At 46.6% G+C, this 15,846-nt stretch overlaps 1 protein-coding gene across 2 annotated transcripts in view; it reads right to left on the bottom strand.

Moving 5' to 3' along the window:
- Positions 1-993: 993 nt before the first annotated feature.
- Positions 994-15,846, bottom strand: part of raph1a (Ras association (RalGDS/AF-6) and pleckstrin homology domains 1a) — a 37,960-nt gene continuing 23,107 nt past the window's right edge. The window contains exons 9-20 of one of the 2 annotated variants that reach the window (XM_058082409.1): positions 14,522-14,596; positions 9,096-9,173; positions 8,157-8,231; positions 7,951-8,035; positions 6,189-6,310; positions 6,049-6,114; positions 5,741-5,884; positions 5,569-5,679; positions 5,370-5,468; positions 5,154-5,274; positions 4,938-5,071; positions 995-4,180 (exon numbers count right to left, since the gene is read on the bottom strand). In XM_058082409.1, the coding sequence (XP_057938392.1) occupies positions 1,988-4,180; positions 4,938-5,071; positions 5,154-5,274; positions 5,370-5,468; positions 5,569-5,679; positions 5,741-5,884; positions 6,049-6,114; positions 6,189-6,310; positions 7,951-8,035; positions 8,157-8,231; positions 9,096-9,173; positions 14,522-14,596 (3,303 nt within the window). In that variant the 3' untranslated portion in view covers positions 995-1,987. Of the gene's footprint in view, positions 4,181-4,937; positions 5,072-5,153; positions 5,275-5,369; positions 5,469-5,568; positions 5,680-5,740; positions 5,885-6,048; positions 6,115-6,188; positions 6,311-7,950; positions 8,036-8,156; positions 8,232-9,095; positions 9,174-14,521; positions 14,597-15,846 lie in introns of both variants that reach the window. The other variant, XM_058082410.1, reaches the window with a different exon arrangement.

The following is a 15,846-nucleotide window of genomic DNA, read 5'->3' as shown; positions in this document are numbered from 1 at the left end:
GTAAATACAATAACATTTGCATTTTTTTTGTCTTCCTCAGGAGGTCAAAGGTTGTAGCGCCCCTACATGTGTATTCCCAGGGCGGCGGCCAGGCGTGGAGACAGGTGAGTACCGCAAAATTCCGCCCATCCTCAAACGCCACATGCATGTGAAACACGGTTTGTCTAGGAAAATGCAAAACTAGACTCTATCATCACTGATCTAGGTCTTCTATTTCTATGCTGCTTTGGCGGACGACAACAAAAGTGACCTACATTTGCCAGAAGAAAGTTTAACTAATTGGCTAATCATAAATAGCTGTTATTTTCCCAGAATAATGCCATATTCTAACAAGGACATAATAATAAACACGTCATGAGGGAAAAGTCATTTTAGGAGCACAGAGTAGAACATCCGGGTATTGAAGTCTGCACGTGCAGGTAGGATGTTACTGTTAGCAGCACGCTAGCATGCTTCATTTGCATATGAATATAGCTACCTCCTATCATGACCGTGTGTTTACGCTGAGAAACGCTTTTAGGTGGTACGTATGTGGTGGTAGAATATGTTCGCGAAGGTTCAATTCCCTCCCGTTTTAGGGTGTCTAATTGTACTCGGGGAAGCTCATTTTCCCGATCTACACTATAAAGACAAAGGCGCTGGGAACCGGTAAATACTTGAAGATCGCTGATTCGAGCATTTCACTGTCCAAGAGGGATTTCGCCTCTGATCGTCCAATCATTATGAAGAACCCGAAGAGGCTGAGCGTCCGATGGGCGGGATAAAGCCCAGAATTTATCCAATGACCGCCCAGTTTTGTGCAGTGGAACAACCCACTCTACTACCGGAGATTCTTTCTCACAGAATCTGCCGGAACAAACTGGGCGGTCATTGGATAAATTCTGGGCTTTATCCCGCCCATCGGACGCTCAGCCTCTTCGGGTTCTTCATAATGATTGGACGATCAGAGGCGAAATCCCTCCTTGACAGTGAAATGCTCGAATCAGCGATCTTGAAGTATTTACCGGTTCCCAGCGACTTTGTCTTTATAGTGTAGATCGGGAAAATGAGCTTCCTCTCTGGACTGACCAGCAGCTGTGTTGTGCTTGGTCTTGGCCACTTGATGGCGCCAAAGATGAGGCTTTATGATTGCCTGCGGTAAACCCACAAAGTCTGAAGGTTTCCTCAGAAAAAAATCTTTATTACATAAAGATGATTTCCGCCGTATAAAATGTGCATTTGCTACCAAACTTTATATCATTGCTTTATTGAATGAACAACACTATATATTCATAAGTCAGCTTTTATTTCAGATGGGAATTTGTTTTTATTGGCTGGGGGGAAAGGGGGGGGGGCATGTGTACAATATGTAATATATGCTTCAATCCGTCCATGAAACCTTTTGATGCCCTGCAAAAAAAATACTCAAAACGCCAGCGGCTTTACAGATGCCACCTTCTCTCTGCAGGTGGTTTTCGAAGCGGTGCCCCCCAGGGGCCCGGCCCGGAGTTATTTGGGATGCAGGGACTAATTAGCCATAACAAAGCAGCCTTTCCACGTTTTTCATCCAAAACAGGAAGTCTGGAAAAAGCCGTGGAAAGTGATCGAGCCGATTGGGTTTTATTGATGAAGTCGCGCACAGTGATGTGGTGTTCTTTGGAGCGCCCCCCTATATTCCGTAGCCCCTCCTCCGCAACGGTGAGCGAAGCAACATGGCCGCCAGCATTTATGATCAACGCCGGAATGATTCAAGCGCTAAGAAAGACGATTGATGCAGTATTAAATTATCTTATAGAAAATTGACATGGACTTCCTGTCCGTACGATATAAACACTCCTCCTTCATGGTTCCTACCTCCTTCAGTCGTGTTTAGGCTTTGTAAAATCAAAGTATATACATCAACATTTACATATTTGTGTACTGATTAGTCAACATATAGAATGCGATGCAGAACAGGAAGTAGAAAGTTTGTTTCCTGTTTTGTCAGAAGTGACCCACCTCCAGCCGTCTACCACTCGCTGGTCAGTTTGGTGCTTTGGTCCCGTTTGGGCGGGGCGGGCGGCGGTCCTCGCCGCAGCGTTGCATAGCCTGAAATGTTGGCGCTGTGTTTGGCGGACTGGGAGTGGGCGTGGTGGCGGGAAAGTGTCTGCGTGTGGCGGCGGCCGTCCTGCTGCTGATGCAGGAGCTCGGGCGGGGGGGGCGGGAGCAGCGCCATGTCGTCCATGGTGGCCACGGGCTCCATCTTGGAGGACGGGACGAGCTGGGAGGAGGTGAGCGAGCCGTGGCGGGAAACCGACTTCCTCTTGAGGGTGCGGTTCAGGTCTTCCAGGAAGTGAGTCTTGAGCGCCAGGGTGCTCGGCCCTGCAGATTTCGGGGACGTGGGGGGCACGGGAGAGGAGGAGGTGAAAGAGGAGAGCGAGGGAGGCGGGGTCTGAGAGAGGGGCGGCGGCGACAGCGGCACTGAAGTGTCATGTGGGGTTGTGTTGCTCGCCCGCCGATTTAGCGTGGGCAGAGGTACCGGCCCCTTTTTGAGGGAACCCTGCTTCCACGTTGAAGACGACAAAGAGGGGGGCGGCTGCTTTTGAGGCTGGGGGTTGACCACGGCCACCTTTGGCGGCTGGTGGAACTCAGACGGGTGGGGCGGGGGAGGGAACAGCTCAGAGTCGCTGGGCGGGGGCGGGAAGTAGTCGGGTGACGACTCCAGATGATGCAGCGGCAGGGGGGGCGACGGGAAGTCCGAGGAGGCCTGGTGGTGCTGGCCCGTCTGGAGCCCCTGGAGCGCCAACGGCAGGTTGGCCAGGTTCAGCTTGCCCGGCTTGGGGAGGGGCGTGGGAAATGCGGAGGCCTCCTTAGCGGGCGACCCGGTGGCCGAGGAGGAGCTGGAGGAGGTTTGAGTTTGAGGAGCTTGTCCAAACTTGGTGAGGAGGCTCTCCACTTTCTTGGGCCGCTCGTCCGCCGCCTCGCCGGAGTTGGAGCGCATGGAGGAGGCTCTTTGCGGGGCAGGAGGCGGCCCCCGCTTGGTGGAGCCCGTGGAGGTGGAGGAAGGAGACTTCTTTATGGGGGAGCCCGTCTTGGAGGGAGGCGGAGGGGGGAACTCGGCGAGGGAGTTGTCGGGAGGAGGAGGGGGGAACTCTGGGGACTGTGGAGCGACCACGCCCCCCGGCTGCCATTTTGGTTTGGCCTTGACTGCTGGGGGCGACTGAGGGGTGCTGAGCTTGGAGCCTTCCATGGAGTTGGAGGAGGGCAGCGAGGAGGAAGCGGCGTTTCCTGGAAACTGGTTGACGATCTGTTTGACCAGAGAGGAGGTCGCCAAGGAGACGGAGGACGACGAGGCCGACGGGGAGAGGACAAGGTTCTTGGAGGAGAGACTGTGCTGTTTGGGGAGAGTGGGCGGCGGCTGATTGGGGGAGTGGCCTGTGGAGAAACTCTGCTGCTTCTTGACAGGGCCGTGACCGCTGGGGGGCGGCGTGGGGGACACTGGTGACAGCGCGACCGGCAGGGAAGACGGACCCGTGGGTTTTGGGGGGGTCTGTGGAGGAAAACCCCCAACAAAGCTTTTGGGTGGTGTTGGCGGGGGCGCGCCGGGAGACAGTGCGCGCAGGGACGCAGGGGGGGAGAACTCGGCCGGGGTGGACTCCCCCGGCACAGGTGGAGTAAAGTCATACACCATGTTTGGAAACTTCTGGGCCAGGAACTGCTTGAGGCCGGTGTGGGACGGGTGAGTGTGGGGCTCCAGGCCGGCCTCCGGTGGGGGTGGCAACCCGTTGGCTTCCAGGATCTCCGGGGGCGGAGGCGGGAGGTACAAGGATTCGTCCTCAGGCGGGGGAGGAGGAAGGGAGGCGGGACTCAGGTTCAGTGCAGCCAGGGCCGAGCCTTGAAACGGTTCTGAGGGTGGTGGGGGCGGAGGGGGGGAGCTGTAGGCAGCCGGCAGAGTGTTGTAGTTGGGGAGTGGGGGGGCCCCGGGCGGCTGAGCTTGGGACTGGCTCTGGTTCTGCAGCCGGGCCAGCGTGCTGTACTTGACGTAGGAGGCCGCCTGATGGGCCACGCTCGCCACCGGGGGCGGGGAGCAGTCCCCGGAGGGAACCATCCCGTCGGTGTAGCTGCTGCGGGAAGGCGGGGTCTGAGAGAGGGGGAGGTGCTGGGAGGAGAGGTTGGGGATCTGCAAGGGGATGGGTCTACTGATGGCGTCCATCTTCATCATCTGCAGACAAGAAGCCACACAAAACCACAAAGGTCACGTTTGATTGGCCGACGCCGCGGCCGACACAAAGTCCAGTTGTATGCGGGTGAATTGCTAATGTACGTGCTAGCCACGCTGTGTGTAAAGTCATCAGCTTTGTTAGCCACTTCAAGGACAAACACGGGACAGTCAGTGTGCAAAGACCGGGACCGCAAACCTATCCACCTCAGATCCGCCTTTCCCCACCGAGTCCATGATGGCGATGCTATTGGCTGCAGTGTTATTGCTGTACTCTCCACAGCCACCGGGGGGCACCCCAAGTCCAGGCACTTGCTTTTAGGCCAGGGGTGTCCAAACGAGCGCCCACATGAAGGGGCCACGTGGATATGTTGCACAGGGAGAACATGGAATCGAACTCCGGTCTCCTGGCTGTGAGGTCTGCACGCTAACCACTCGACCGTCGCGCAGCCCCAAAAATATATTTTTATTCAGAACGTGGCTCGGGCCGCACTTTGGACACCCCTGTTTTAGGGTTATGGCTTCATCATGCAGGCACATCATCATCATCATCATCTCCTTGCACGGCACACACACCCTACTTCCTGTCTAACCTCCACTCCCAGCGTCACCTACACACAGGGGCACCGCCATGCGCCCCTTCACCTTGGACCGCTGGCGGGAAAGCAAGAAGAGGAAACCTGATGGATGAATACGCGTGTGTGTGTGTGCGTGTGTGTGCGTGTGTGTGTGTGTGTGTGTGTGTGTGTGTGTGTCGCACCTCTCCTCCTTGCGTGCCCCTCCTCCAGGCGTCGGAGAAGATGGAGCTGACCACGCTCTGTGAGCGGGTGTGGCCCGATGACGTCATCTCTGACACGCCACTGTCGGACTGGCTGGAGTGGTTGGACTGGGACTCTGGCGAGCGGACGCAATCGAGCGGTTATTGCCGACGGTCGAGACGCCCCCGCCCCCCCCCCACTGCAGACGAGCTGCTTACCTGGAAGACTGGAGGAGGAAGATCCTGACTTGATGGAGGAGGAGGAGAGCGAGGACCAGTCGTAGGCCGCCTCCGTCCTCCTCCTGGCGTCCTGGTAGTTGATGTAGAGCTGCTTCCCGTACTGAGGAGGAGGAAGAGGAGGAGGAGGAAGAGGAAGGTGGGCTAAATGATTCTTGGTCCACGTTTGAAGGCTAACTGTGTTTCCAGATCACGCACCTTAGCAATGCGGATGCTGTTGACCCATTGCTGGAGGGTTCTGACGTCATCGCAGCACAGGTACTTGATGTACTGAGACTTCTTCTGGATCTGAGGGTGCTACACACACACACACACACACACACACACACGTCCACACACACACACACACAGTCTCCATAAACACGTAAGACATCGACTTGGGCCGAGGCGAACGTACCTTGAGCACCATGCAGAAGTCTGTGGGCGCTTTGTACTTGCTCTTGTAGTCTTGGCCGTGGTAGACGTTGACGTGGTCCAGCTGGAGAAAACACACCAGATCGCGAGACGCCTGCGCAGACGAGAAAAGGCGTCGAACGTCGTTTCGCATCACGACGCGCTCCCATACTCACCTTTGCTTTGCCTTTGGGGACGTAGTAGACCCCAGAGGCCCGAAGCAGGAAGTAGCGCTTCTTCCAGGACTTCTTGCCGTCGTCCTTCAGCCACAGCGTGCCCTCCATCTCGGGGACGGACACGGAGCTGCCCCCAAAACACTCCTGCCATGTGGGGGGTGTACAGGAAGAACAAATGATTAATTCTGCTGTTCCGTCCTGTAATTGAAGCCTTATTCTCTACTTCCACCAGGTGGCGCAATGCATCACTTTTTACATTATTTTCATAAAATTCCATTTTGAATTTAAAATGAGTAATTATATTTCACCTCCAACAGAGCCTCTTTGTTGCGCTCCGCCATCTCGCACGTCTCCTTCCGCCCCAACAAATAGTTCTGCATGAAGCACAAGGGTTAGGGCACGATGGCTACGTGTACGTGCTGCGTTCACGGTCGACCGGGTGACATACCTGCGGGTTCTTGAACGGCGCGTACTTCTCAATCCGCTCTGTGAACATCAGGCGGTTCTGGCTGTCTCGGGTCCAGTTGAGGAGGTTCTCCACCAGGTTCTCGTGGTCCTCAAAGATGCGTTCTGGAAAGGAGTTGGACATTCGGGTGGAGTCATGGTTGAGGTTTATGGCGTACATCTCAAAGCCGCAATGATATACTTAGAACAACGGGATGGCATTAGCGCGTTTCCTGTGGGGAAAAGCGGGGGAAGTTCAGCGTTTACGATGTGATAGGAAGTGAATCTCTGGCCCGAGGACCCCTGGGGGGGGGGGGGGGGGGGGGGGGCTGCTGGATGGCGCACGTCTATGCCGCGTGTTGAAGAGAACGCTTCCTTTTCTCCTCATGGCAAGGCTGACTGCTGCTACAGCCCTGAAGATGTGGGTTACATCACATGCATCGCTGCACCGGACCTACATAAACGCTGTGTGTGTGTGTGTGTGTGTGTGTGTGCGTGTGTGTGAGACAAAGACTTCAGTGGAGATGATGTTGTACAATGTGTGCTTATAAACACACATCCCCCCCCCACACTCCGGAGGAAAGTGTAGTCTTGGTACACACGCTGCGTTCAAGCACCACGGGACACCCGTAGATGCTACACCAGCCGTGCTCTCATTCATCCTGGTCACTGTACTCTCGGGACGCGACTGAAACCATGGCAACAGCATCACATGACCAGATCTTTTTGCTTTTCAAACCTTGTCATTCAAATAAAAGGTCTGTTCAACTCAACTTGCCATCTTATATTTATTTTGATATTATATTTATATATACAGTGTATATATATTATATATTGACTTTTTTCTCATAATACTGAGCATCTTACAACTTTTTTTCCATCACAGAATTGCACCTTTTTTTCTTGTAATAATACAATGTTAGGGAGGTAAAATTATACATTTTCCTGTTAATATTATTTTATTTTTTATTTTTATAATAATATAGATATAATAGAATACTTAAATTAATATTAATTAATATTAATATATTAATATTAATATATTAATATTAATATATTAATATCAATATATTAATAATAATTTATTATTAATAATACAATTAATAATTAGAAAATAATTATTAAAATGATAAAAATATTCCATCACAAAATGGAATATTTTTCCATCACAAAATTGCACCTTTTTTTCTTGTAATAATACAATGTTAGGGAGGTAAAATTATACATTTTCCTGTTAATATTATTTTATTTTTATTTTTATAATAATATAGATATAATAGAATACTTAAATTAATATTAATTAATATTAATATATTAATATTAATATATTAATATTAATATATTAATAATAATTTATTAATAATAATACAATTAATAATTAGAAAATAATTATTAAAATGATAAAAATATTAATTTATTTTTTATATATATACACATTATTCTGTACAATTATTATATCATTAATATCTTAATATTACAACTTTATTTCTCACAAAACTGCACCTTTTTCTTGTAGTAATACAACTTTACTCTAGTAAAACTATGACTTCTTTCCTGTCAATATGACAACTTTATATCACAATTGCTTACATTTTCCCGCTAATATTAATAGCCAGATAGATGAAAGAATCATCACCTGATCTGAACCCTATTTTTTTAAGTCTGCTAAATTTGGACTTGTTATTCTACCCTCCACGGATGAAAAGTACATTTGCACGTACAGTAGGTCATAGATTGATGTGACGCCCCCCTGTGTGTCTTCTTACCCATTTGGAGTTCATGGATGGTTTCCACCAGTGACCAGTCTGGACTGTAACCACAGTGGGACTTCTCCAGCAGGCTGTCCAGAACCTGAAGAGCAGGACACAAGAACACGTTCGTCTATCCTTAAATAACCGTGTATACCTGACCCCTGCGATGCGGTGGAGTGCTAATGGTGGCAGCATGCTAGCAGCAACTGGTACTAACGTACCTGTCGGACCGTCTGCCTCTCGTCCACCATCATCGTCTTGGAGCTCTCGTCTGACAAATGAACGCGGATCACCAGCTGTCGACACAAACATGACATGTGAGTACATGTGAGTACTACCTCTTCAATTAATACTGTATTCAAAGAGATTATTTCACTGTCTATCATGCAAAACATGCACGTCCTTCTCTTTTCTGTGTGTTCTAAAGATATACAAACAGATACAAATAGAGGCAGGTAATGAATGCTCGTCATGGGACGCACCTATTCCACCTCCAAAAAGGATACTAATACCACCGTTACGCCCAAGAACTATGTTACCGGCAGCTGCTAACGACTAGCGTCAGCACACGCTAGCTCCTCAAGCCTCAGGCCACCAGCCAAAGGTAAAGCTACATATTGGATGTTTTTGTTTTGGAGGCTAGGTGTAGTCTCCCTTTGTATGTTGCTATGTGGAACCAATACAAGGAGGTTCCCCTCAAGCTTGGAGCTAAAATATACTCCAAGTTAATGTGTGACGGGGAATACACACATTTTGCCAGGTATCTGGAGTAGTGTGTGTGTGTGTGTGTGTGTGTAGTAAATCCAGGCAGTTAATCCAGCATCGCTCTTCCTCCCTCTGCAGGATTGAGGATTTCATTTGCAATGGTCATTATGCTGAGTGTTGTGTGTGTGTGTGTTTGTGTGTGTGTGTGTGACCCCAGCTGTTATCGACCAGCGCTTTTATTCTGGAGTATCACTGACCTGACCCAAATAGGCTGGACACGTGCCAGACACACACACACAAACACACAATATTCTGGTACCTGCAGAGGCCTGCCATGCTATGTACTATAAATAATCAACATTTTCCTCAAACAGTGTCAATTAAACAAGATTTTTGTGACATTTCTCAATAGACGCATCACGCGGTGTACTTAATGTTGTGGGCAGTGAACGTACCTTTTTCACCTGGGCCTCCTTGATCTTCTCCAGAGCAACTCGAATGTTATCCGCTTTCATCTTAGCAGCCTGCTCCTCCTGCACACACACACACACACATAGGCATAATATACATTTCAGTCATTGTTAACACAATTTGTTCATGCAACAAACAGCTCAAACCCACCCGGCTTTTCCAGCAAGAGCTCATGTTTGTACTTTTAGAATCAAAGCTTCTGTGTCCGCTCTGTCATCCAAAGAAGTCCACAATAAAAAAAAAAGCAACTGCGGGATATTCCAGTGTTCCTCCATCCGCCGGGCTGGTAGTTTGGCATCTTCCTCCTGCATTATTTATACCATACTGACGGGGCTGTGACGTCACAGTGCCACGCACCACGAACGGTGTCGTTCGTTGTCATGGCGAACTCACGCGGTCACTCACGCGCACTTCACGAACGCGCAGTCACCTGCTTGTCGGCGGGCGACGTTAGCTTGCCTTGTAAAAGTTCCACTAAACGACTTGGAAAACGAAATAAATGTCCCTCTGAGTCAAACACGCACGTAAACTGTCTTAACTAACGGAATGTAAAAACACATCCAGCAGAGAAAAACGGATGAAGTCAACAAAAACAATGGAGGGAAAACGGTCAAGATGCTAACTAGCTAAAAACGTAACCGCAAAACTAGCGCTTCATCCCGTCACTTCCTTCTCCAGCTGGGAGCAAGGAGGCAAATGATAGCGAGATGGAAAGGGAATGATGGAGAGGGATAAATGGGAGAGGGATAAATGGGAGAGGGAGGAATGGAGGAAGCCAAGAAGAGATGCCGGTCAGACGCGAATGAAGGAGGAGCTAAACAGCAGCTGGGTCAACCAACATGGCGGCCATGTCTTCGCTATCACTGCATATGAATATTTATGCTACTTTATTATTACTACTTACAACTCATTTCCACTACTAGCTACACAAGGTGAGCATTTAAAAATTTAGAACTGTACCGTTGTAGATAGCAAAGGTATGTATGGGTATGCATGTCGTTGTAGATGCTACATATCCCAAAAGCTAAACACACATATTTCTCCACAGCGCCATCTTGGAATCGACGTACACAAAACAATTTATAAGTTTGCTATATGTAAATTTCATTTTCTTAAAATTAGATTTAATCACAATTGTGTGGAAGTAAACGTGACTATATCATCTAGTTTGAAGCCATGTTATTTTGTTTTATCAAAAAATAATTTTTATTAATATCATTGCTTTGGATAGCAAGTACACAGTGTAACTAACCATAAACTGGACAAAATCAAACAAAAGACTAAAACTCGGGGGATTTATCTGGCAAAAATAAAGCACTGACAGGGATTCATTTGACAAAAACTATGACACAACACATAATCTGGATTACATGCAAATACCTACTAAAAATAAGTGACTAATTAAGATATTGACAATCACTGGAGTGTCGTTAGGTAAGGCGTAGCATTAGTGTAAACTGGTGTTGGAATCTGGATTCTTCATTAGAAATAAACGTGAAGCACCGACCCAGCATGACGTAGAATATGCCGCTGTGCATGGAAGCTCTAACGAGTGCAAATAACGACTCTCAGTCAACCCCCTCCCTGACCCCAACCCAGCAAATCTGCCCGCGATCTCAAAGCTTTTAGCCGACCCCTCCAATCTGAGGCCACAAAAGGAAAAATAGTTTTTCAAACAGCTGCACCGCAAGGTATTAATGGAGTCCCCGTCAGGATCGGGAATGTGGAAAGACACGGCTCAGGCTCTTCAGATGTTAGTATTATTATTATGACATCATTTTGTCCTTGAAAACTCACAACAATAAGATGTCTAAAGCAGGACATTTTTTCACGGAATCCTTAAAAATTATAGTCAAATGAAAAAAAGACTGCAACTTTCTCGAAACCTGTTCATAAACCAAATTGTAAGACCTAAACTTAATCTGAAACCTTAAAGATTGAAACCCTAGTCTGAAAACCAAACCCATGTCCGAAACACTAACCCTAAATTTGAAACCCTAACACTTGACTGAAAACTCAACCGATGTCTGAAACCCTAGCCCTAAAATTTTTAACCCTAAACCTTGTCTGAAACCCTAACCGTAGTCTGAAAACCTAACCTTAAATTTGAAACTCTAATCCTACATTTGAAACCCTAACCCTTGTCTGAAACCATAACCCTAGTCTGAAAACCTAACCCATGTCTGAAACCCTAACCCTAAATTTGAAACCCTAACCCAAGTCTGAAACCCGAGTCCATAACCCTAAACCTCATCTGAAATCCTAGTAGGAAAGCCATGACCAAATCTGAAATCCTAGTCCGACGTCCTGAACCTAATCTGAAATCCTAGTCTAAAACCCTAACCCTAGTCTAGCTGGAAACACTAAACCTAATCTGAAACCTGTTTAAAAACCCATTGAAAGCCTAACCTTAATCTGAAACCCTAACCCTTGTGTGAAACACTAACCCTAGTCTGAAACCCTAACCATAGTCTGAAAACCTAACCCATGTCCAAAACCCTAACCCTAAATTTGAAACCCTAACCCAAGTCTGAAACCCGAGTCCATAACCCTAAACCTCATCTGAAATCCTAGTAGGAAACCCATGACCAAATCTGAAATCCTAGTCCGACGTCCTGAACCTAATCTGAAACCCTAGTCTAAAACCCTAACCCTAATCTAGTTGGAAACCCTAAACCTAATCTGAAACCTGTTTAAAAACCCATTGAAAGTCAAACCTTAATCTGAAAGCCTAACCCTGATCTGAAAGCCTAACCCTGGTCTGAAAGCCTAACCCTGGTCTGAAACCTGATCCCGAATGTGCTGATGTAAAAGCTTGTGGTGGAGGAGAAAGGCCTAAAAGTGCTAATTCGGGATCAATAATCTGATTGTAAAGACAGTGGCAGCTGTTTGGAGGTCAACGCTTCTTAAAAGTCCGAGACCAATCTGACCACGTTCCCTTAATTTGAAGCCACGAGGCTCAGACGGACGTCTGGCCGCCTCCGCCTTGGACAGGTCAGTGAGGCCAAAGCGATACGGCGGAGTAAAAACACAAGATCTACATCAGGGGTGCTCACACACGAGTCAAAATGATCTACCCACTACAAAAATGCAAAACATCTATTTATTTTCAAATGTATTGAGGATTATTTGTACGTACAATGTATGTTGATGTACCTTACATAACCAAATGAGCCAATATTGCAAAACACACATAATTAACTATTAACATTTTTTGTAATTACCTGAGTTTACTTTGATGACTTGCACTGAATTGAACCAGCCAGGGATGCATAGTCCGGACAGTAGCTGCTGATAGCCAGCCTCAAGCACACTTCCAAATGTTTATCAGTCATGGATAATATCCGTATCATAATATCCGTATAATATTCCATATCCGTATGGAAGTCATATGTTTTTTGCCTTTTTACTTGGTCCAGTTTTTGCCTTTTTACTTGGTCCAGCTCCTTCACTCATTTTAGTGACCATAAACTTTAGCGAGGGCTTAAAATCTGACGCAATTCGCCGACTAGCTTAGCACTTTGCATCGTTGTTTACGCATGAGCGGTGACCTAAAGGTCAAAATTCAGTTGTCATCTGATTGGTTGTCCTGTATGTCAATCAAGTAACGGGGCTGGATGATAGGCTGACATCGTAAGTTCTGCTGCACTTAGAGACGTCGTTTGATTTGATTGGTCGCCCGAAGGGCAACATTCAGTTGTCATCTGAATGGCTGCCCTGTATGTCAATCAAGTGACGGCATTGATGCTGGGATGATATTTTTTTAATGTCACGCCGCGATCGACCAGCGATCGACCAGTACCACCTCCGCGATCGACCGGTAGATCGCGATCGACTTAATGAGCACCCCTGATCTACATCATCTAGATCGGAAAGTTGAGGATTTAACAGCCGAGGGAGACCGACGCCTGATGCCATCTAGCATGCGTACGCGTGCACGCTTCCGAGCAATCACTCCACTCGGCTACAAAGAGGATTATCCTCTGTGGTGCACCGACCCAACACACACACACACAAAAGAGGAAAAAAAAAAACCTGAACCTTTGCGGTGAAGATGCCTGCAGCTCAGTTAGAGAGCGAGTGAGCTAAGTGATGCCATGAAAGCTCCACAAAGCTTGACGGGAATATGACTGGCAGCTCATTGATGGATGGATATAGATCCAAACAGGAACAATTAATCGGCAGCGTGTTGTTGTCATTAACGGCATTGATTAGCGTTAGCATGCGCCTCATCTACTCAGCCACGCAACTTTAGCACAGCGGGAGATGTGCCCACGCGCCGCGTCCCCAAGCATCAAACCGTCAACCCTTCCATGACTTCAACTCAAACGCGTTTCACGTCATGCTTAAAGACTAGATAGGACAGCTGTAATCCTAATTTGACTAGACTAGGTTGGACAGCAGTAGCCTGACCGCAGCTTTTCTACCTTGCCTTTGAGCAAGAACTCGTGAAGCATCCTCAAAGACTAGGTAGGACAGCTATATTCTATCCAGACACATGACGCTTTGGTCTGATTAGTTCTGTTAGAGCCGTCCTTTCAGCGTGGCTCCGTGAAGCCTTCTCAAAGACCAGCTAGGATAGCTTTAATCCTACTTAGGCTACACTAGGTAGGACATCTCCACTTCGATAGGACTAGACTGTCCCCTCGTCTAGTCTCAATAGGATTACAGCTGTCCTATCTATATGCATGTCTAGTCCTATCACACTGTCCTACCTAGTCTTTGAGCAAGAACTGATGAATCCAGCTCAAAGAGCACATTTTTTTAGTCTGACCAGATAGGACAGCCCCGATTCTATTTGAACTAGACTATGTAGGACAGTGCAGTCCCACCTAGTCGGACAAGAGGTGCACGTAGATAGGACAGCTACAATCCAACATAGACTAGACTTGGTGGGACAGCTCATAGAGCACATTTTTCTAGTCTGACCAGATAGGACAGCCCCGATTTATTTGAACTAGACTATGTAGGACAGCGCAGTCCCACCTAGTCGGACAAGAACTGCATGTAGATAGAACAGCTACAATCTTACATAGACTAGACTTGGTGGGACAGCTCTATCTAGCTAGTTTTTGAGCAAGAACTGAAGCTCAAAGACCATGTAGGACAGCTCCGGAGGCCTCCTATCTAGTCTAGCCCAGCAGAAATAACTGCCTGCTCAAAGACGAGCTCCACACTTCCACTTCCACACCACATACGGCATCTATATCCAAATACCGCACAGCGGTACGGGGTGGTCCAGAAAGCGGTATGAATGTTCCATCAGCTGTGTCTACAGATGTAGTTTACCACCAGTGATTGTACCTTCACACAAGTACTGTATACTCCGTGGCCTTTGAAAGCAGCGAAGGAGAAGAAGCATGCAAAGCTAAGATAAGATAAGGTGAGGTGAGGTGAGGAGGTACATCACCTTGGTCAGCAGGTGTGAAGGCTTGCCGGCTATGTTTCTCAGAATCAGAGAGGTTTCCCTGTCCAGATACGAGTGCTTGAAGGACACAAGAGAAGACGAGAGTCGTGGTGAATGAACGACCTGAGCAGAAAGCTGTGTGCTGAAGCGCAGGACAGGAGAAGGAAACTTGAAGAATTATTTTTTACCTTATCCTGGTGATATTAGCACTTTTTGTGATTTAATTTTCCATAAATTTGTTTTCGTTCTAATATTAATTCGACTTAAAAAAATATTTTTTTTTCTCTAAATATTTTCACTTGATTCTCCATCATTTCTTTAGAAAAAAACTACAAAAATGGCGGAATCTGCAGAATAAAGATGGATCAAAATCCTCTAAAATGGCCGCTACTGAAGGGGTCCCAATATTTTGACCCAATATTTTGACAGGAGAAGGAAACTTGAAGAATTTTTTTTGACCTTATCCTGGTGATATTATCACTTTTTGTGATTTCATTTTCCATAAATTTGCTTTCTTTCTAATATTAGTACAACTTAAAAAAGTGGTATTTTTTCTCTAAATATTACATTTCATAATTTCTTGAGAAAAAACTACAAAAATGGTGGAATCTGCAGAATAAATATGGATCAAAATCCTCTAAAATGACCGCTACTGAAGGGGTCCCAATATTTTGACCTAATCCTGGTGATATTATCACTTTTTGTGATTTAATTTTCCATAAATTTGCTTTCTTTCTAATATTACTACAACATAAAAAAGTGGTATTTTTTCTGTAATTATTACATTACATCATTTATTGAGAAAAAAACTACAAAAATGGCGGAATCTGCAGAATAAAGATGGATCTAAATCCTCTAAAATGACCGCTACTGAAGGAGTTTTTTGTGATTTAATTTTCCATAAATGTGTTTTCTTTCTAATATTAGTACAACTTAAAAGTTTTTTTTTCTCTAAACATTTTCACTTGATTTTCCTAAAATTACTGCTGATTTTTCTTTTTTTTTTTTTCTTTTTTTTGTTGAATCTTATTTTTAGAATGTGGGTCAGTTAAAAAAAAACAGTGGTGAGCCGCCAGTGGCCCCAAAGCCGCACTTTGGAGACCCTTGGTATAGCCCAAACCCGCTGAAGTCTTCTAGAACAAAATAGGTCTTCTAATTCATGCATTTCTAGAAATATTTTTATAGAAAGTAGAAAGTATTAGTATACGCTTTAATATTTAGGTCACACACACACAGGAGATTATGGTGTGTGTGTGTGATGGTGTGTGTGTGTGTGTGTGATGGTGTGTGTGTGTGTGTGTCCAGAGTGAAAGAATGAAGGTTAAAGA

Source organism: Doryrhamphus excisus, chromosome 9 (genome assembly GCF_030265055.1).
Source record: "Doryrhamphus excisus isolate RoL2022-K1 chromosome 9, RoL_Dexc_1.0, whole genome shotgun sequence".
NCBI lineage: Eukaryota > Metazoa > Chordata > Actinopteri > Syngnathiformes > Syngnathidae > Doryrhamphus > Doryrhamphus excisus.
The sequence above is the reverse complement of the archived record's forward strand: the minus strand, read 5'-3'. Positions and strand labels throughout refer to the sequence as shown.